The sequence below is a fragment of the Narcine bancroftii genome, chromosome 14 (assembly GCF_036971445.1).
Source record: "Narcine bancroftii isolate sNarBan1 chromosome 14, sNarBan1.hap1, whole genome shotgun sequence".
NCBI lineage: Eukaryota > Metazoa > Chordata > Chondrichthyes > Torpediniformes > Narcinidae > Narcine > Narcine bancroftii.
Genome location: NC_091482.1, coordinates 440,192 through 463,373, shown reverse-complemented (window position 1 = coordinate 463,373; position 23,182 = coordinate 440,192). Strand labels below are relative to the sequence as shown.

General features: G+C 44.3%; 1 protein-coding gene across 2 annotated transcripts in view; it reads left to right on the top strand.

Moving 5' to 3' along the window:
* Window positions 1-23,182, top strand: part of LOC138749613 (integrin alpha-E-like) — a 199,320-nt gene that overhangs the window by 74,846 nt on the left and 101,292 nt on the right. For both annotated transcript variants that reach the window (XM_069911249.1, XM_069911250.1), the window contains exons 12-15: window positions 2,543-2,675; window positions 7,807-7,949; window positions 8,103-8,243; window positions 17,169-17,372. In XM_069911249.1, coding sequence (XP_069767350.1) covers window positions 2,543-2,675; window positions 7,807-7,949; window positions 8,103-8,243; window positions 17,169-17,372 — 621 coding nt within the window. The remainder of the gene's footprint in view (window positions 1-2,542; window positions 2,676-7,806; window positions 7,950-8,102; window positions 8,244-17,168; window positions 17,373-23,182) is intronic.

Below are 23,182 nucleotides of genomic sequence, written 5' to 3'. Positions count from 1 at the left end.
GAAGAAGCAGTCCTACTGACAGATACGTCCACAAACTCAAGCGCCAGGGCCCTCATCTCATCCTGGGTGGTATGGTTTGGGTTACCATTCCACATTACATCCCACAGAGGGACCCAGTTCACCTCCAGTCCATGGACCGGCCTCGCCAGCCTGTGGGGTGCCCAGCTACATCACACAACAGCTTACCACCCACAGTCCAATGGTTTGGTGGAGCATTTCCATAGGTACTTGTGTCAAGATTGCAGGGAGCCAACTGGGTAGACGAGCTACCATGGCTGCTGTTTAGCATCCACACAGCACCTAAGGAGGATCTCAACACCCTTTTTAGACAAACTTATCTCCGGAGCTTCACTGGTGGTCCCAGGAGAATTCATACCATCCCCTGGTGGAGGACAGCAGGATGTCTCTGCAGCCTTTCTCAGAATGCTAAGGGAAAGAGTCGGCAACCTGGCCCCGATTCCACCTTCCAGGCACGGACATACGAGGACCAACATAGCCAAAGACCTGCAGGACTTGTAATATGTTTTCATCTGCAGGGGTTCACATCGCCCATTGCTTCAGAGGCCATATGAGGTTCTGTTCCAGGTCATCCACAACAAGGTGGCCACATTCGAGCTGGAGGTTGGAGGCTAGATGTGGTTTTCACCACAGACAGGCTGAAGCTGGCACACCTGGACACGGCGCACCCGGCCGAAGAGGCAGAGCACTGAAGGCTGCAGAGACTTTGCCTCCGGACACCAGGGACAATATCTTCATCTCAGGGTTATGTGTTACTTCAGAGAACATTTACTTATACAATTTTAAACATAGACGTTTTTACATATTTATTTTAATTTTTAAAAAATTATTTTCCTCAGGTTTTTTTTGCCAATTGCTTAACTTTGAGATTACAGGGGTTTTACTGTATTTGCTTAGAAGTCAGTTTATTTACATATACTTTCAGTACAATATTGACTGGGAACAGGTGATGTCTGGTGCCACCCCACACAAGGGGAAAATGAAAATCAAGAAACTGTAGATCAGGGGTGTCAAACTCAAATTCATGGAGGGCCAAAATTAAAAACTTGGACTAAGTCGAGGGCTGAACTAAATATTTATTGAAAATTTTCAACAACATCTGCATGTTTTCTCTTCTTTCAACATATGTAATGTTAAACTTTTTCTTATTAAAATAAATGTTTAATTATAGTTTTGGATAAACTCTTTCCAAAAGCATTAACAAATGAGAAATAAAATATTCAATAAATAATATTTCTCTATAGAGGATTTGTCAAATGTTGCTAGTGTGCTGTCGAATAGTAAAATCTGAGGGCTATTGAGAATGTGGGAGAATAACATGATTCCTGAAACAATCAAATGGGTGACTGATTGTGGCCATGAACTCTAGCAGGGTTATTTGCCATGCCCTTTTTCCATTGGTACAGATATCCTTTGATTTACACACTTTTCAAATTTTATGCCTAATGAGCTTGTATCCAGGTGCAGGACCATTTTTAACCAGGAATATATTTATCACTGTGACATGAAACTATTGGAAGATCATTTTATCCTGAGATTAAAGTTCATAATACTTACTCAGGCCTGTGTGTGGGAGGGCGGGATTTGCGGGCGATCGGGTTGGACAACGACAGTGCGGGGGCATCGGCTCTCGCTGCAGGGCGGCATCTCGGCGGATCAGCGGCCCCGTCACCGTGAGTCACGGATCGGCCTGCGGCAGGGAGGGGGAGTGGGCAACGGTCCTGGCGAGGTCAGGCCCGAGGCCTCCGGTTCCGGGCGCTGAGAAGCGGCCTTGGCTTCCCCTGACACCGGCCAGGCCCCAAAACCAGAGTCCACGGTGAGACCCTGCAACATAAACAGAGGAGGTGGGGGCGATTAGCAGGCTGACGCCATTGCATTCTGGGATTTGTTGTATTACTGTGCATGCGCTATACTGGCGTGGCGGCCGGCGGGCCACCTCTAATACATTTTTGAAATGATCTTGCGGGCCAAATATAATTATATCGCGGGCCAAATTTGGCCCGCAGGCCAGAGTTTGATATGTGTGCTGTAGATGCTGGATATTGGAGATAAAAAAAAAATTTGCTGGAAATGCTTGCCAGGTTAGACAGCATCCGTGGAAAAATAAACAGTCCGCACCTCAAGTCCATGACCCTTCATCAAAAACCTTTCCGGCATGGACGAGAAGGGCCAAACTGGCCTGTTCTGTGCTGTATATGGTTATATGGTTAATAAGGACAATACTGCCGATTCTAGGGGGGTGGGGGGGGGGGGGAGGGGAGTGTTATGTGGTGGCCAACCACCGTGGCAATTGAGCTGGTGCTCCAGGTGGTGAGTGCAACCAAAGGCCAGCAGCCCACACAGCGGCACTGGCCCCAACAAGAGAACTGGTGGGTGAACGGCAAGGTTGACTTGCTGATTTGAGTAGATAGGTGGCTTGTCTGTCTCTCCTCTACTCCCACAGGAAAAAGTTTGATTGGCCTGATATTAGTTTTGTTTCTAGTACAATGATCCATGTGATAACATTAATGTTATAACATTACAGGGCAATATTTTACTTGGTGCTGTTGGAGCATTTGATTGGACTGGAGGAGTAATGATGTACAACAGAGATAAAAGAACAGTGCAGTTTCTAAATGAATCCAAAGGAACACTTTCAGCTGCCTGTGGTTACCTTGGTATGTAAAATTTAATTATTTAACTTACAGAATTTTGATTAATCACTCTATTTTGTTCAAGTCCTGCACTTCAAGCAAGCAATAAATTGAAATCATGTATACATGTTATTTAGTTAATTCCTTTTTCCAAATATACGGTCTGTGTACCAAGGGACATTCAGAACATTTGCTTTGCAAGCATCCCAGCTAGTCAACCCACACATACTATAGCAGTTAAAAACAGTCTGCAGAGTTACAGAGAAAGATCAGTTGGTACAGAGCAAAGGCAAACCTGAAAGAAGACTGGTAATCTTGGATAGATGTAAGGAGTGGAGAACAGAATGATTGTAGAGCATATGGAAGATCTGCTGAAGCAACTTGCAAAATGTTGCCCCTCTTGGGTGCCATATTAGAATTTTTTTGTTATCACAAAAAAATAATTTCAGGTTTGGAATATTCTTCTCTGTATTTTTCCTTTTTCATTCTATCTTTGTTCCTTTGAGAGTTATGAACTCCAATATCGTGCAAATGCTTAATTACTAAATGGAAACTAAGTTTTTGGTAGCATTGATTGCTTCTGTGATTTTTTCTTTAGAGAAATTATGATTCTAAAAGGGCATCATGTTTAGTGTATGGGTTAGCATAATGCTGCTACAGCACCAGTGATCCAGGTTCGAAACTGCTGCTGTCTATCGAGTGTTTTTTTACCTTCTCTCCATGACCACCTGGATTTCCTCCAAGTGTTTTGATTCCCTTCCACATTCTAAAGATGAATGGTCAGTAGGTTAATTGGTCACATGGGGGTAATTGGATGGTGTGGGTTCATGGGCCAAAAGGGTCTTTGAAAATGCTGTATTTTAATTTCAATTAAAAAATGATCCAGTGCATTTGTATGATAAATACAGCAATGCATATTGATCAGATTACTTAAAGTCGACCACTATTTTATGTAATGCACATGGTGGTGGAACAGTAGGTAAATACCAATTGTCCTTGATTATCATGTACGTACACAAAATTTGTTTACATTTGTTTGCCCATTAAGATACACAGAGGCACCACTAGACCAGTGCCCATACCAACAAGAGAATGAGAAGAAAAAGAGGTAACTAATGTCCATGGATTCCACCACTTCCTCTAATGTCACTCCCTCCTATGCTCCTGGAGCGTCCGTAGCCACACAGCTTCCTGTCTGTTCCAGTGTTGAACCCAAGATTAAGGGACACTCTTCGGCCTGTGGTTCTGAACCCTCAATTTGGAAGTTGTCAACACCTGAGGCCCTTTGGAACCCTGCTCGATTAAAAAAAAATCTAGATATACAGCACTGTAAACAGACCAATTTGCCCTACGAGTCCGTGCTGCCCAATTTACACCCTATTAACCAACACCCCGACACGTTTTTGAAGGGTGGGAGGAAAGCAGACCTCCTAGAGAAAACCCACACAGGGAGAATGTACAAACTCCTGCATACTGGTTTTTATTTTTTATTTGTTTTAGACATGTAGCATGGTAACAGTCTATTTCAGCCCATGAGCTCATGCTGCCCAATTCCACCCGATTGACCTACAACTCCGATATGTTTTTGAATGGTGGGAGGGATCCGAAGTCCCCAGGGAAAACCCACGTAGACACGGGAAACTCCTTAAAGACAGTGCGGGATTCGAACCCTGGTTTCGATCTCTGGCTCTGTTACAGCATTGCGCTAACACTATGCTAACCATGCCACCCACGTGAGTGGTGCAAGTCTTTCGGCTGCCAAGCTTCTTGCTGGTCCACTGGCGTGGTTTCCTACCCTTTGGGTCTTCTCCTCGGCGTCTCCTTTGTGGTGCTCTCCTATTCTGGTCCACTCCCCTCCTCGAGCCTACAACTCTCATTGCCTGGGCTGCTATGGATGGGTGCTGCCATCTTGGTCATGGACCTCCATGGAATTTCCAATGTTTTTTTAAAAAAACGCTGGCCCTGTACTACCCAGTTTAAAGCTGTACAGGGCTGTCAGCTTAGCACCTTGGCAGTAAGACCCTGGGGAATGGCACTGGAAAATGAGTCTCCACTCCTCACTCCTCTTGGGACCCCAGCGATGCCATTACCACTAGTAACCCAGGGGCTTGAACTGATAATCCAGAAACCTAAATTCAAAGACTAACAAGATGCCACAGTGTTCCAGCTGCTGCCTCCCAGCATTGAGACCTGAGTTCAATCCCAACCTTTGATGCTGTCTATATGAAGTTTGCATGTTTTCATTCTGACCACGTGGGTTTCCTCCAGGTTTCCTCATGTCCCAAAGACATGCAATGAGAAGTAGAATCTGGGGTGTTTTGAAAGAAGGCAGAGGGATTAATGCAGGATCAGTGTAAATGGGTGGTTGATGTTCGGTGCAGGTTTTGTGGGGTGTGGGGCCTCTTTCCATAGCTCTAAACACCAACCAATCTAAGTAATAATAACCAAGATAACTATTTGACTGTCATGACGACTTCTCTGGAATGAATTCAAACATAGGCAGGTCACCCTCAGCTAGTGCACCCTGCAAGATTTCCTTACAAATATTTGGAGTCGAAGTTAATAGTTTCCCCATAGTGTAGCCCCCTAATAGCCTGATATAGTCATAGTCACAGAATCATACCTTAAATTAAATGTGCCATGTGATGAGGCCAGAGGACCCCAAAACCCAGCAGCAATAGTTATTCACCATTACTTAAACAAAAGTTGCATTTAATTATCTTTAAACATGAAAACAGGATCAAACTCTAACTTATTCCTATTAACTTAATTCAAAGCGCGCGTGTCTGTAATGTGTCTAAGTTCAGAAAAGTTCTTTGATTCATAGTCCAATTTCACTTCTCATTCCTCCAAGTTCACTGGTTGCAGGCAATTCTTAGACTGCACAGAATTTAACATTTATGAAGTTCACCAGCCTTTGGTGCTTGAAAGGTAAATGGTTACCGCTCAGGAAGGTTCTTGTTGGTTTTCAGTTGTAGGTGTCCAGCCACTTTTTAATCAGCCACTTCAGTGTCTTGTGGAAGAAACTTTCCCCCTCAGGGTTCTCCAGATGATAACCTCTTTCTTTCATGTCACCACAGAGTTCCTTTTTGTTTCTCTTATTCCAAGTAAAACATTAGACATCCAGTCTATTCCTTTTGCATGAACCACAAGAGCTTTGACCAGGCTGTCTTCCAAATGGGCTGTTCAACGGCTTGCCAGCTTGTTCTGTTCCAGTCCCAGCTGCTGTCTGCTGGCTGTAACATTGTACAAGTTATCTCTGTGTGTGTGTGTCTCTCTCTCACACACACACACACACACACACACACACACACACACACACACACACACACACACACACACACACAGAAAAACCTGTTTTACTCTCTCTGCTTGCAAAACCACATGACCCTCTTACAACAGCAAGCTCTACTCCAGACAATATGTGGCTCCAACAAGCTCTTTCATCTGTTGCCTTTTGTAAACAACAATCCATTAGTGAAATCTCTTGTGCACTCTTCAATGCTCTTGCAAAAGCTCTGAGGCTCCGAGCATTAGCAGAGCTCCAGTATTTTAAATGATCTGTTTTAAAGTGTTTGTATGTAACCTACTCTAACAAACCTTTCCCAATTCATCTCCCAAAAACATATCTATCCACTCTGTCACAGCCATCATTTCCATCACAATCACTGGACATATCATGCCAGCCAACAAGATCCACCTGAGATGCTGGGCATCATAATACAATGGTAGGAAGTAGCAACTCTTGCTTTTCCACATTGATTCCACCTCCTATAAAGTGCCATGACATCAAACTTGGAGAAGAAAATCTTCTGGGAGGTCAAATGTATGGGTAAGATGGACAGTTCATGGTAGGACTCTTAAAGGATTTGATGTGCAGAGGATATAGGGGTGTGAGTTCATGAAAGTGGCCAGGCAAGTAGACAGGGGGGTAAGTTTGAGTACCACAAATCAGGAAGTCATGTTGCTATTTAATCAAAATCTTGGTCAGGTCACATTTTGAATACTGAGCAATTCTGGTTAAGCTATTGCAGGAGGGATGTGGTAGCTTTGGAAAATGTTGACTTTCTGAGGGGCTTGAGTTATGGGGAAAAATTGGATAAATAAGCAGAGGAAGGTCATGTTCCTGTGCAGAAATCAGGAAGGTAAATCTATTTAATGTCGTTTTCCCCAATCTCTTTAGTAAATGCACCTCCCTGTAATAGAAGTGGTCATTACAGAGGGCTTATGGAGACAATCTCATACAAAACAATAGCAACATCCACCAAGCAGAATGGAAAATTGCCAAGATATCTATTTAAAAGAAAAGAACAAATTCAATCTGGCCAATAATGCCCAATCAGTTTGCTATCAGTCATCTGTGAAGTGATCCATGCTGTCAGTTTGCTCTCAGTCACTGTGAAGTGATCCATGCTGTCAGTTTGCTCTCAGTCACTGTGAAGTGATCCATGCTGTCAGTTTGCTCTCAGTCACTGTGAAGTGATCCATGCTGTCAGTTGCACAACCTCACCAATAGCAATGAGCACATTGCCTTTACAGCACTGCCTTTACAGCACAGCGATCAGGATTGGGATTGGAATCCTGCGCTGTCTGTAAGGAGTTTTTACGTTCTCCCTGTGTCTATGCGGGTTTTTCCCAGGTGTTCCAGTTTCTTCCCAGTGTTCAAAAACATATCGGGGGTGGGGGGTGGGTGGGTGGGTGGGTGGGTGGGGTTGTCGGTAAAATGAATGTTAATTGGGCAGCATAGCCTTGTGGGCCAAAAGAGTCTGTTCCCATGCTGTCTTGTCTAAATTTAAATTTAATTCCTTTTCATTGATGCCAGACAAGGCTTTGCTTGCAACATGCAGTCTGGTCCAAACATTTAAGTTAAGAGAGGAAAGATTAAAAGGGGATCTGAGAGGCACCTTTTTCCACATAGGGTGAATATATGGAATGAGTTGCCTGAGGAAATGGTAAAGGTGGATACAATTGCATAACGTGGGTACGAATGGTTTTGAGGGATGTGGATCAAACACAGGCAAATGGGACTAGCTCAGGTAGGTACCTTAGTCAGCATGAATGAGTTGAGCTGAAGGGCCTGCTTCTATCTCTGTAGTGCTCTTTTGTGCTCTTTCCAAGGACACTAAATATCTTTGTTTTTTTTTCCAACTGTCAGGATACAGTGTAACTGGAGCGAAGAGAATTAACGGGCAACAACTTTACATTGCTGGGGCACCTCGGCATAGCCATACAGGTCAAGTCATAGTGTTTGAAGCTGGAACACCTGTCAAAATAAAGCAGCATATTGCTGGAAAACAGGTTAGTTCATTCTTGGAGCTTGAGCTCAACACTGACAAAATATGTTTTCCTGCAAAATCAAGGGTTTTGCTGCAGATTGAAATATTGAAGAAGTAATGAAGAAAGAATGTTGAAAAAGTGATAAGGTTCAGTAATTAAATTTCTCTTTTTCAGTTGGGATCATACTTTGGCTCAGAATTGTGTCCCCTTGACATAAATGGAGATCTTGTAACAGATTTTCTACTTGTTGGTGCTCCGTTCTTTCATATACGTGGGGAGGAAGGCATCGTTTATGTCTACCACCTGAATGAACAGGTATGACTCTGGGATTCAGAGAATCAGAAAAGTTATGACTTAGGATAAGTTTGTTGGGCTCATTCAATCAAGAATTGCCAAACGTAACAGCTAACCGACTAACATTTTCAAATTCTCCTTTCTCATATTTCTGACATTAAATCCAATATATATTTCCTTCTTCCTCTTAACCTATTTTGTCAACTGCATTTCTCTTTTCCTACTATCTTTTCCTTGTCTCAGTGGGACAAACCTATCCAGAACCGCACCCAAGTGGTCCCTAAACTTGCTCTACATTCCTTCTGTGCTTTTCCCCAGTTTACTCTACCTCGTTCCTGTCTTATCTCTCATAATTAGCCTTTCCCCAATTAAACACTTTACCATTTTATCCATAGCTATCTAAAGCTAAGGGAGTTCTGGTCTCTATCATATAACCATACAACCATATAACCACTTACAGCACAGAACAGGCCAGTTCGGCCCTACTAGTCCATGCCGTAGCAAATCCCCACCCTCCTAGTCCCACTGACCAGCACCCAGTCCATACCCCTCTAGTCCCCTCCTGTCCGAGAGGTCTATCACCTGTCCAAGCTCTTTACCCTGTACTAGATCCTTCAGGCACACCTGACAAATTCTGTCGTATCTTATCCATACAGTAAGGAGGTGCCAGTCAATATTTGGGAAGTCTCCCACAACAACCATGAATACCATGAAGAACTTATCTGTTCCTACTTAACTACTCCCAATACACTGATTGCTCTCTTCCTATTTCTGACTTCCACCCACAAAATCTCAGTAGACCCTCTCTCCACAGTGTTCTCCCTTTCTGCAGCTGTGATACTAGTACCTGCATCAGCCAATCCTCCTTGCATCAACCAAATCTCTGTCATGGCCACATCATAATTTCACATGCTCTAACTTCATGTCCTTTATTCCTTATTTTTCTTTATTTCTAATTATTTCTAATATTTCTTGCATTGAAAAAGACACATTTCAAACCTCCAACTGACTACATTGATGTTTCCTCTGCCTGTCTGTCCTCACAAACTCACAACACTTTGCATCATTCTTTCCACTTTTTGCTCTATTCTCTGTCCTCACATTCTGCTTCTAATTTGGTGGGGGGGGGGGGGGAATTTAAACCTCCCTAACAGTTCAAGCAAACCTGACCGCCAGGATATTGATCCCTCTCCAGTTCAGGTGCAGCCTGTCCTTTTTGAACAGGTCAGACCTTCCCCAGAAGAGATACCAATGGTCCACAAATCTGAACCCTACCTCCGCACCAACTCTTCAGCCATGCATTCATCTGCCACATCTTCCTATTTTTACCCTCTCTCCCTATATTCCATGTTCAGTGCCTCATTTCTACTCCTATCTATGCCATTGGTACCAAAATGGACCACGATATCTGACTACAAACCTTTTTGCTTCAGAATGCTGTGGTCTTGATCCGCGGCATCCCTGACTCTGGCATCTGGGAGGCAACCTACCATCCAGGAATCTCCAATCTATTTATCTAACAATTGAATCCTCAATTGTGATAGCTCTCCTCTTCTCACCTTATGATTCGAAGGGACAGATTCTGTGTTAGACCTGACCACTATGACTTGTCCCTGGTAGATCATTCCACCCCCCCTCCTTCCCAAACAGTATCCAAAATGCTATACTTGTTGTTGACCGAATGGGCGCAGGGGTGTTCAGCACTAACTGCCTATTTCCCTTCCCTCTCCTAACAGTCACCCTGTTACCTACCTCTTTCCTTTTTGGTGTGACTATCTCCCTATAGTTTTTGTCTATCACCTTCCTCTGGAATAATCCGGAGTTCATCCAGCTCCAGTTCCTTACCATGGTCTCCCAGGAGCTGCAGCTGGATGCACCTCTTGAAGGTGTAGTCATCAGAGACAGTTATGCTCTCCCATATTTCCCACATGCCACATCTGGAGCATTCTACTACCCCAGTTGCCATCTCACTACTGACTCATGTCCTTATCTACGTTAAATGGAGAAGAAGGAATTAATACCACTCTGATCCTTAAAGGAAGCTACTCTCTTCCTAGCTTCCCTTGAACTCTTAATATAGAATCATTTCAGTCTCGATGAAGGGCTAAATCCTGAAACATCATTTATATAATTTTATCTTTGTTGTAGAAAGGACACTGACCTACAGAGTTTCTCCAGCATTGTGTTTTTACTTCAACCATGGTGTGTGCAGAATTCCATGTTTTACTTGTAACCTAGGACACACTTTCACATTATCCACAAGACCTCTAACCTTTGTATCATTTGCAAACTTTCTGACCTGCACCTCCACTTCTTCATTGAGTTTTTAAATGAAAATTCCATGCCTGAGGCTTCCATTTTAGTAATTTGGGATAATTTTAAAGCTTATATCAGAGGTCAAATAATTTACTTTATGGCTAATGTTAAAAAGAAGGCTAATTTTGAGAGACATTATTTGGCCAATCAGCTGAAATGTATTGACCAACAATATGCCTTAACTCTGAAACCCGGGCCTTTTAAAAGAAAGGTCAAGCTAAAAACTAAACATGATTCCCCAGCATGGGGTCTTCCACCACATCACCACAGTGCCCCCTGCTGCATGCTAGACCCAGACGGCTGGTGCCTGAGAAGCTCCAGCAGGCAAAAGAGGAGTTCTCCAGGCTCCAGGAACTGGGAATCGTCTAGTGATCGGACAGCGCCTGGGCATTGCCGCTCCATGTGATCCTGAAATTGTTCGGGGTCTGGAGACCGTGTGGAGATGACCGTCGGTTGAATGATGCAACCACCCCCGAAAGGTACCCGGTGCACATGGGTCTTCTCCAAAGTGGACCTCATGGTGGGGGGGGGTGGGAAATACCATCAGATCCTGATGCATCCAGACGACATGAGTAAGACAGCCATTATCATCCCTTTCGGCCTCTTTGATTTCCTGCGTATGCCCTTCGGTCTGAAGTACGTGGCCTAAACATTCAAGCGCCTCATGGACGTGGTTGGAGAAGACCTGGACTTTGTGTTCATTTACCTGAACGAAATTCTCATTGCCAGTCGCAACTGCATCAAACACAAAGCCCACCTTCACACACTCTTTGCCTGGCTGGCAGACTTCGGCCTCACGGTCAATGCGGCCAAATGCCAGTTCGGCAAGGAGTCCCTCCAGTTCCTGGTGCCACACCAGCGCCGAAGAAGATAGTGACTGTTCAACGATTGCCCCCCACCCCAAACCCTCCACCCTGAAAGGACTCCAAGAGTTCATGGGGATGGTGAACTTTTACCATCGTTTCATCCCCGGAGCCGGTGCAGCACGCGCCCATTGTTCGCACTCATGGCCACCAAAGAAAAAACTATCGTGGTCAGAGGAGGCGGACAGGGCTTTCATCATGATGAAGGAGGCTCTTGCCAACACCACATTGCTGGTGCACCCATGGCTGGAGGCGCACATGGCACTGTCTGTGGATGTCTCAGCTATGGCAGTGGGGGGTGGGGGGGGGATCTGGAACAGTGGCTTGATGGACAATGATCTTTTTCAGTAAGCAGCTGTGCCCGCTGGAGCTCAAATACAGCGCCTTCAACCGGGAGCTCCTGGCGTTGTATTTGGCCATCCGCCATTTTCACTACTTCCTCGAGGGCATGTCGTTCACAGCATTCATGGACACAAGCCCCTCACACAAGCACTGGCGATGACCAAGGATTCGTGGTCCACAAGACAGCAGCGCCACCTCTTGTACGTGTCTGAGTTCACGACTGACATCCGACACAGGGCCGACAAGAACAATGTAGTGGCGGATGCGCTCTCTCGTCCAGCCATCAACACTCTCGCACTCGGCCTGGATTACAAGCAACTGGCTCAGGCACTGAGGAACGATGCGGAGATGCAGGCCTTGCGGGACCCCATCTTGGGCCTCAAAATCAAGGATGTCCGGGTGCCCAGCAGCATGGACACATTGCTCTGTGATGTATCAACAGGTATGCTGCGCCCGGTGGTCCCGCCGCACTGGAGGGCGAAGGTCTTCAGTCTGATCCACGATCTCGCTCACCCAGCAATAAAGACAACCGTGTGGATGGTCACAGAGCAGTTTGTGTGGCACGGGCTGAAGAAGGAGTTGATGGAACTGACCAGGAACTGTACCAGGTGTCAGTCCTCCAAGGTCCAGTGACACATGCGAGCCCCCATCCAGAACTTCGACCTGGCAGTTCACTACTCTCTGTGGGATGCATTTTCTCCATCTTAAAACTATGCCCTCTTGTATTTGCCATTTCAGCCCTGGGGAAAAAAGCCTCTGGCAATCAACACAATCATTGCCTCATCATCTTATACACCTCTATCGGGTCACAGCTCATCCTCCATCGCTCCAATTTACTCAACCTAACCTATATAACCATATAACCACTTACAGCACAGAACAGGCCAGTTCGGCCCTACTAGTCCATGCCGTAGAAAATCCCCACCCTCCTCGTCCCACTGACCAGCACACGGTCCATACCCCTCTAGTCCCCTCCTATCCATGTAATGATCCAGTCTTTCCTTAAATGTAACCAATGATCCCGCCTCGACCACGTCTGTCGGAAGCTCATTCCACATCCCCACCACCCTCTGCGTAAAGAAATTTCCCCTCATGTTCCCCTTATAATTTTCCCCCTTCAATCTTAAACCATGTCTTCCAGTTTGAATCTCCCCCTTTCTTAATTGAAAAAGCCTATCCACATTTACTCTGTCCGTCCCTTTTAAAATCTTAAACACCTCTATCAAGTCCCCTCTCAATCTTCTATGCTCCAGAGAAAAAAGCCCCAGTCTGCACAACCTTTCCCTGTAACTCAGACCCTGAAATCCTGTCAACATTCTTGTGAACCTTCTCTGCACTCTCTCTATTTTGTTTATATCTTTCCTATAATTTGGTGACCAAAACTGTACACAGTACTCCAAATTTGGCCTCACCAATGCCTTGTACAATGTATTAAATTCCATCAGCCATTTCTCAGCCCACACCTCCAGCCTTCCTAAATCACCTTTTAATCTACGGTAATCTACCTCACTGTCCACAACACCACCAATCTTTGTGTCATCCGCAAACTTGCTTATCCAATTCTTCACCCCTACATCCAGATCGTTAATATATATAACAAATAATAGTGGACCCAGGACCGAACCCTGAGGAACTCCACTAGTCACCGGCCTCCAATTGGACAAACAATTTTCTACCACTACTCTCTGACACCTCCCATCCAACCACTGCTGAATCCATTTCACTACCTCCTCATTTATACCTAAGGCATAAGGCATGCTCTCCATTCCAGGCAGCATCCTTCAGAATCAAGATTTATTGTCATGGACAAGTCATGAAATCAGTGTTTTGCAGCAATAATCAAAGTGTAAACATACATATTATGACATGACTATAAAAAAATGAAATACAATAATAGTAGACTAAAAGTAAGGCAGTGTCTTACTTGATCATTCAGGAATCTGATGGCAGTGGGGAAAAAGCTGTCCTTGTGCTGCTGAGGGCTCGTCTTTAGGCTCCGCCACCTTTTCCCTGATGGTAGTAGAGTGAAGAGGGGATGGCCTGGGTGGTGGAGGTCTTTGAGGATAGAGGCTGATTTTTTTAAGACACCACCTCATGTAGATGCCCTTGATGGAGTGGTCTTATCTGTGATGTCGCAGGCTGAGTTAACAACCCTCTGAAGTTTATTCTTGTCCTGAGAGTTGGCGCCTCCATACCAGGCAGTGATGCGACCAGCCAGAATGCTCTCTATGGTACACCTGTAAAAGTTTACGAGAGTCTTCAGTGACAGACCGAACCTCCTCAGACACCTCACAAAATATACCACAGGCGAGCCGCCTTTGTGATTGCTTCGAAATGCAGGCACCAGGACAGATCCTTGGAGATGTTGATACCCAGGAATTTGAAATTCTTGACCGTCTCCATTACTGAGCCCTCGGTGTTTCCTTGACTTCCTCCTGAAGTCCACAATCATCTCCTTGGTTTTGCTAATGTTGAGCGCAAGGTTGTTGTCATGACACCATTTAACGAGCTGATCTATCCCCATCCTGTACAGCTTCCTCATTGCAGTTTGTGATTCTGCCGACAACTGTGGTGTCATCAGCAAACTCGTAGATAGCATTGGAATTGAGCCTGGCCTCACGGTCATGGGGGTATAGTGGAAGCATGCGTCTTTGATGTGAGCCTGTATTGATGATCAGTGAGGAGGAAAGGTTGTTTGTAATTTGTACTGACTCTGGTCTTCCAATGAGAAAGTCAAGGATCCAGTTGTAGAGGATGGTACAGAGGCCGAGAGTTTGTAGCTTCTTGACCAGCACTGAGAGAATCGCGGTCTTGAAGGCCAAGCTATAGTCGTTGAAGAGTAGCTGTTTGTGTGAATTGCTGTTTTCGAGGTGATCCAGAGTTCAGTGGAGAGTCAACAATTGTGACAATGGGCGAATTGCAGCAGGTCCAGATCTTTACTTAGGTACGTGTTAATTTCTGGTCTTAACCAGTGTCTCGAAGCATATCATCATATGCTTGGGCGGTAGTCGTTGAGCCAATCCATACTACTCTTATTGGATACCAGGATGATCAATGCCCTGAAAATCTCCTGAGCACCCTCTCTGCAGCACCGTCTCTGTAGTTAGATGACTAGAACTGAACAAAATGTTCACAAATGGTCAAACTAAAGTCTTATATAACTAACATTATCTCATGGCTCATGAACTTGATCCCATGGTTAATGAAGGCTAGCACATCATACGCCAGGAGTGGCCAAACTTGCTTAACGTAAAAGCCACATACAACAAACTTCAGATATCTAAGAGCTGGAAGACATGAAAAAATGTTATACACTATTTTAACTCTTACATGCCTATTTTGTTACAAAAAGTTTATATAAATATTAATAAATACATAATAATTTATTCATGTATGTAGTTTTTAACTGCTAATTTGTATTAGTTTCAATAATAAAAAATACACGTATATATACAAATATTTTCAAAATCCTGACTGATTTTCTGTGGAAATCTCTGGCCGAGAAAGCAGTAAAGGCTGCCTTATTAAATATATTTAAGATACAGTTAAATAGATTTTTGCAACATAATGGAATAAAGGGTTATTGGGGACTCTTTAAGACTCTCTTCCCCGTCTTTGTCAACTTGCTTCCCCCACCCGCTAGAGTTGCATGCCTCATTGGAGCTCTCCTGGCACAGCCCTGGCTTCTCGACCTCTGCAGCCAGTCCCTGCAGAGGACCTTCAGCTTTGCCCGACCCTCCTACTGCAACCCCATATTGGCAGTGCTCTGATGTGATGTACCCTGGCCTGAGCAAGGAGAACCTGACTCCGGTGTGCGGCGCTTGCTTCTCTCCTCTGAAGGGACCCACTCCCTCTTCCCTCTCCTTGTCATGCAGCCCTTATACTTGTTCAAACTTTTCTTAAATGTTAAAATTGAGCCCTCATTCACCATTCCCTATTGTATCAGACTCCACTGCCATCCCAGCAATTGCCTTCTAAATCTTAGTATGCTTCCTTCTTCCTTTGACCATATGTTCCACCTCTTGTTAAGCATGACTGCTTTGCCTGACCATCCTTTCCCTAACTCTGTGGGATAGATCTGTTCAGAACACCTTGCAGTAGTCCCTAAACATTCTCCACATTTCTGCTGTGCATTTTCCCTTCTCCCTATGAACATTTTCCCAATTTACTCTCCCAAGTTCCTGTTCAATACCAACATAATTACCCCTTCCCCAATTTATGACCTTTTGATTCTGTCTGATCCTATCGATGTCCATGGCAATGCTAAACATCAGGGATTTGCAGTCACAATATCCAAAGTGCTTGCTCACTGAAAGGTCTGCCACCTGACAGGTTCATTGCCCAGTTGTCGACCCATTGTGGCCTCCCCTCTGGTTGGTTTCTTCACATACAGTTCTTTCTGGATACACCTAACAAACTCAGTATTGAGAAAGTGCCAGTCAATATTAAGGAAGATGAAGTCACTATGACAACAATCTTGTTATTTTTGCACTTATCCATAATCTGTCGACTTATCTGCTTTTCAGTGACCCAGAAGCTATTAGGTGGCCTATAGAATACTCGCAATAGAGCCTTTGCTCCCTTCTTGTTTCTGACTTCTACCCTCACTGACTCAGTAGACGATCCCTCCACAACATCTTCCCTCTTTGCGACTGTGATACTATCCTTGATTAACAAAACCAACCACGTCCCCACCCACCCCCAACCCATCTTTTACCTCCCTCCCTATTATCTTGGTCCTAAATATTTAACCCTTAGATTGTGATCCCTTGTTCTGGACTTTTCCAACATTGGGAAAATGCTTCTTTCATCTAACCTGTCAAGTTCTGTCAGAATTTTACATGTCCCCAAGAGATAGACCTCTCATTCTGCTAAATCAGTGGTTTTCAAACTTTTTCTTGCCACTTGCAGACCACTTTAAGTAATCCCTTACTAATCACAGAAAACCTGTGGCATAGGGAATACTTAAAGTGGTCTGTGAGTGGCAAGGAAAAGTTTGAAAACCACTGTTTTAATCATCCCTAACTGACTCGTTATGTGCACGGTTTCATAACTCCAAAGGAAATGGGACGATGACAATTTTTCTCAAGCAAAATATTTCAGAAACAATTGGATCTCGAGCAGTGGTTCTCAACTTTTTTCCCCCACTTACATCCCACTTTAACTAATCCCTTACTAATCAAAGAGCACTTATAGCATAGGGATTACTTAAAGTGTAGTGAGTGGAAAGAAAAAGTTTGAAAACCACTGTTCTAAATTCTATTGAGTGTTATTTAGTGTTAGTACACCTTTCTTAAGGTTGCAGATCAGAAAATTTATAATGCACCAGTTGTGTCTGCAACAATGCTCAGTGATCTATATGTGACAATGAATTACTTGTCTCCATTTTACCTCAGATCCTCATCCATTTTTTGAAATTTACCAGGGAACCTTTGATGATGAGTCATGTTTGGCAGGAGCAGTGAGTGTTCCCAATGCAAGATTTGGATTTGCCATAGCAAACATCGGTGATATTAACAGAGATGGATATAACGATGTAGCTATTGGAGCTCCTTTGGAGGAAGATCATTGTGGCAGCTTGTACATCTTTAATGGGAAGAACGATGGGATCCACAAAATGTATTCCCAGGTGAGATTACCTATTGGATTGGAATTGTGGCTAGTCGTGTCCAGGTCCTATTTTGGTGTTTGTATTCAAGAGCAGTCTTCATAAATGATTGTGTCTCACCTTGTCTTCCCCCATTCTTGACCATTATGACCTTTGTAATATCACAAACAGATCATTATTTTTCATTGTGACCAATAAAATTTCAGTAATCAAAAAAAATATAGGTTGAAGGAGTAAAATACCCTTTTAAGCTGAAATTGTGCATTCGTTGACAATGTATTTGGGTTAATGGTCGGTTGCTTAAGAGTGGGGTCTAAATCCATGCATCCTTCAATGTTGCCACACAGGTTGATAGGATAGTTAAATTGGCCTATTGGATGCTGAGAGTCAGGAGTCGAGAGGCCATGTTACAATTCCTCAAATCTCTGGTGAGACCACACTTAAGAGTATTGTGTTCAGTTCTGGTCACCTCATTATAGGAAAGATGTGAAAGCTGTGGAGAAGGTGCAGGGGAGATTTACCAGGATGCTGCCTGGATTGGAAAACAAGTCTTCTGAGGCAAGGTTAGCAGAGCTGGGACTTTTCACTTTGGAGCAAAGAAGGATGAGAGGAGACTTTATAGAAATCTACAAGATTATGAGAAGCATAGATAGAGTGGCAGTCAGCTCTTGTTTCCCAGGGCAGGATCATCAAACACCAGAGGATATAGTTAAGAGAGGAAAGTTTAGGGGAGACATCAGGGGTAAGTTTTTACACAGAGAGTTGCGGGGGTCTGGAATGCCTTGCCAGGGATGGTGGTGGAGGCTGAAACATTAGGGGCATTTAAGATAATCTCAGAAAGACACATGGATGAAAGGAAAATAGTGAGTTATGGGGTCGGGAGGGGTTAGTATTTTTTTTGGAGGAATATACAGGTAGGCACAACATCAAGGGCCAAAGGGCCTGTATTGTGCTGTATTGCTCTATGTTCTGTTTTCAAACCGTGTCATAATTAATATACTGCCTGGATGCATAATGAAGTCTATTGAACAATCACAAGGAAATTGTCTGTATTTCAACCATCAAATTTTCCATTTTGCACTGGGACCATTGGCATTTTGTTTCTTAATTTGTCTATATTTATTGATATTTATATTTATATTGAATTACTTTATACAAGGAGCGGCACGGTTGGCGTAGCAGTTAGTGCAATGCCTTTACAGCATCAACGATCAGGACAGAGTTTGTATGTTCTCACCGGGTCTGTGTGGGTTTTCCTTGGGGGGGGGGTCCGGTTTCCTCCCACCATTCGAAACATACCGAGGGTTTTGGTTAATGGGGTGTAAATTGGACAGCACGGACTCATGGGCCGAAAAAGCCTGTTACCGTGCTAAAAAAAATAATTAAAAAATGTTTTTAAGCGATAATATGAAATATATGAAACATTAGCGATAGAAGACTAAATAATAATGCAATGGGATTGTGATTTGCTAAACTGCTAGACAGGGAAGTGAAGAACATGTTTTCGTGTAATTGCCCGCATGAGTCATACTATTAGAACAATTTTTTTCTGACAGTCCATCCCATAGGATGATGATGGTTTCTTTCAGTCAGTTTGTGGGTTTGATAGGATTCCCCCCTCCTCAGAAAGGAACAGCGTGTGAATGAATGGATTTAGGTAAGTAGAGGGTTGCACAGGTCCAGACCCACCCTCTCGACATCCCCTCCTAGATTCAGGATTATCCAAGACGGCTGGGGGAAGTTCTGTTGCAGTGAAGCTTGGCCAGACCAAGCTTCGATGCAAGGCATGCCCTTTCTGCGCTTTACGGCACGTGTTTGCGAGACAGTCATTAACCCTACAAGAGGGTTCATCCACCCTTTGACAGTCTTATTTTTCATCCTGTAGGATGTCTTGCCACCCTCTGCACCAGGCAAGCCTGATGGGGGAGTCGGTTCAGTCACTGACCACCTGATCATGGAACAGGTTACATGATACCAGTAGCACTCAGACAAGTGACTTGAGCAGATTAGAACATTACAGCACAGGAAACAGGCCCTTTGCCCCTTCAGCCAAGTCCACTGATCTGCACCCATTCCATATCCCTTCATTCCCCTCCCATCCATGCAACTGTCCAAGTTTTTTAAAAATGTCAACATTAAGCCTGCATTCACCACTTCAGCTGGCACCATGTTCCACACTCCCACCTCTCTCTGTGTGAAGAAATTCCCTCCAGTTGTCCCCCTAAACTTCTTGCCTTTCACCCTTAACAAATGTCCTCTGGTTTGTATCTCACCTAACCTCAGTGAAAAAAGCCTACTTGCATTTACTCTACTTCCTGTGGAGGTTGAGGAAAGTTCAGCTTCCACCCTCCACCCTCACTACCTTTCTACAGGGGATGCATTGAGAGTATCCTATGTAACTACATCACTGCCTAGTTTGGGAACTGTACCACCTCAGAATGCAAGTCCCTGCAGCGGATAGTAGAGACGGCTGAGGGGATTATTGGGATCTTTTCCCCTGCCACGATGGTCATTAAAATGGCCATTGTTTGTGGAAATCTATAAACATAGTGAAGGACTCCACATACCCCTCCCGTCATCCGGGAAGAGGTACCGAAGAGTTTCGGTCCTCACAACCAGATTATGAGATAGCTTTGTCTCCCAAGCTGTGAGGCTTCTGAACTCTGGGGACACAAGGCTAGCATGAAATTTAATAAGTGAGAAGTTATTTATAAAATTGTTTCTGAGGTAATGTACCCATGTAAATAACCAGCTCCACAGTCTGGAGAAATGCTATCTTATTTTCACTGTACACTGCAAGGTTTATGGTACAGACAACAAATAAACATGACTTGACTATGCACATCATAATTTTGTAAACCTCCATCAAATCTCCCCTCATTCTTCTACGCTCCAGAGAATAAAGTCCTAACTTGTTCAACCTTTCCCTGTAACTCAGTTCCTCAAGTCCCAGCAGCATCCCAGTACTTCTCTGCACTTTTTCAATTTTATTGACCCCTTTCCTGCAGTGGTGACACCAATACTCCTAATTTGGCCTCGCCAATGTCTTACACAACTTTATCATTATATCTTAATTCTAATACTCGATACTTTGATTTATGAAGGCCAATATGCCAAAAGCTCTCTTTATAACCCTATCCACCTGTGACACCACTTTCAGGGAATCCTGTATTCCCAGTCCCCTCTATTGTACCCTACTCCTCAGTTTGTGTTTGTGCTTAGAGTTGCACATGGGCCATCCTGACCAGAGGCCGTATGAGGGCCCCTTCAGAGTGCTATGAAACAATCATACATCTTGTGTACTGGACATTGGTGGGGGGGGGGGGGGGGGGGGCCATAACCATATAACCACTTACAGCACAGAACAGGCCAGTTCGGCCCTACTCGTCCATGCCGTAACAAATCCCCACCCTCCTAGTCCCACTGACCAGCACCCGATCCATACCCCTCCAGTCCTCTCCTCTCCATGTAATGATCCAGTCTTTCCTTAAATGTAACCAATGATCCCGCCTCAACCACGTCTTCCGGAAGCTCATTCCACATCCCCACCACCCTTTGCGTAAAGAAATTTCCCCTCATGTTCCCTTTATAATTTTCCCCCTTCAATCTTAAACCATGCCCTCTAGTTTGAATCTCCCCCTTTCTTAATTGAAAAAGCCTATCCACATTTACTCTGTCTGTCCCTTTTAAAATCTTAAACACCTCGATCAAGTCCCCTCTCAATCTTCTACACTCCAGAGAAAAAAGCCAGAGTCTGCACAACCTTTCCCTGTAACTCAGACCCTGAAATCCTGTCAACATTCTCGTGAGAATGTTCTGTTTTCAAACCATCCAGAGACATTTACGATTGACCAACTAAAGCCTGCTCATCTCAACCTTGATCGGTCCTTGCCATGACCCTGATGCTAAGGCACGGATGACGACCCAATAGCACCAGAGGTTTAGCCTCCTATCGCTGGTTATTAACATAGAAACATAGAAAATAGGTGCAGGAGTAGGCCATTTGGTTCTTCAAGCCAACACCGCCATTCGTTATGATCATGGCTGATCAGTACCCAGTTCCTGCCTTCTCCCCATACCCCCTAATCCCCTTGATCGAAGGGCCAAATCTAACCTACATTTCAATATTGACAGGGAACTGGCCTCAACTACTTCCTGTGGCAAAAAATTCCACACATTTACCACTCTGAGAAAAGAAGTTTTTCCTCATCTCAGTTCTAAAAAACTTCCCCCTTATCCTTAAACTATGGCCCCTGGTTCTCTTTTTTCCCAGCAATGGAAACAACCTTCCTGTGTCTAGTCTGTCTAAACCCTTAAGAATTTTATGTTTCTATAAGATCCGCCCTCAATCTTCTAAATTCCAGAGAATACAAGCCTAGTTTATCCAACCTTTCTTCATATGCGAGCCCCTCAGTATCAGCCTAGTGAACCTTCTCTGCACCCCCTCCAAGGTAAGGATAACCTTCCTCAGATAAGGTGACCAAAACTGCATGCAATACTCCAGGTGTGGTCTCACCAAGGCCTTATACAGCTGCAGCAGGATCTCCCTACTCCTGGACTCGAATCCTCTCGCTATGAACGCCAACAAACCATTCGCCCTTCTCACCGCCTGCTGCATCTGCACCCCCACTTTGGACAGCAAGACCCAAGTCTCGCTGCATCTCCCCTTTTCCTAAACAGATACCATTTAAATAATAATCCTCTTGCCTGTTCTTACCTCCAAAGTGGATAACCTCGCATTTATCCACATTATACTGAATCTGCCACGTCCTAGCCTACTTGCCTAACTTGTCCAAATCACCCTGCACTCTCCGAGCATCTTCCACACAGCTAACCCTGCCACCCAACTTTGTATCATCTGCAAATTTCGAGATACTGCTATGTATTCCCACATCTAAGTCATTGATAAATCAGTGAACCGGTGCGGACTCGAAAGGCCAACATGGCCTGTTTCCGCTCCGTTAATGGTTATATGGTTATATATATCATAAACAACTGCTGCCCCAGCACTGAACCCTGTGGTACCCCACTAGTCACTGGCTGCCATTCTGAAAAGAACCCATTTATTCCTACTCTTTGCTTCCTGTCCCTCAACCAATTCTCTATCCACCTTAATACCATACTTCCTATACCGAGCTCTTTAAGTTTATACGCTAGTCTTCTGTGCAGAACCTTATCAAACACCTTACTAAAGTCCAGATATACCACATCCACTGGTTCTCCCCTATCCACTCGACTGGTTACATCCTCCAAAAACTCTATTAGATGCGTCAGACATGATTTCCCCTTCACAAAACCATGCTGACTCTGTGCGATGATACCACTACTTTCCAAATGTACTGCAATTGCACCTTTAATAACCAATTCTAGCACCTTCCCTACTACCGATGTCAGGCTAACTGGTCTGTAGTTTCCCGATTTCTCTCTCCCTCCCTTCTTAAAGAGTGGGGTTACGTTGGCCACCTTCATTTCCTCAGGAACTAATCCAGTATCCAAAGAGGTTTGAAACATTATCACCAACGCATCCACTATTTCCTGGGCTACTTCCTTCAGCACTCTCAGATACAGACTATCCGGCCCCGGGGATTAATTCGCCTTTAATCCTTGCAATTTAACTAATACAACTTCTCGACACAATTATTTCCTTTAGTCCCTCCATCACAATAGATCCCCAATCCTCAATAATTTCCTGCAGATTAGTTATGTCTTCCTTGGTGAAGACAGAACTAAAGTAGTCATTCAAACAGTCTGCCATACCCTTGTTCCCCATGATCAACTCATCCATTTCTGTCTGCAGAGGACCCACATTTGTCTTAACTAACCTCTTTCTC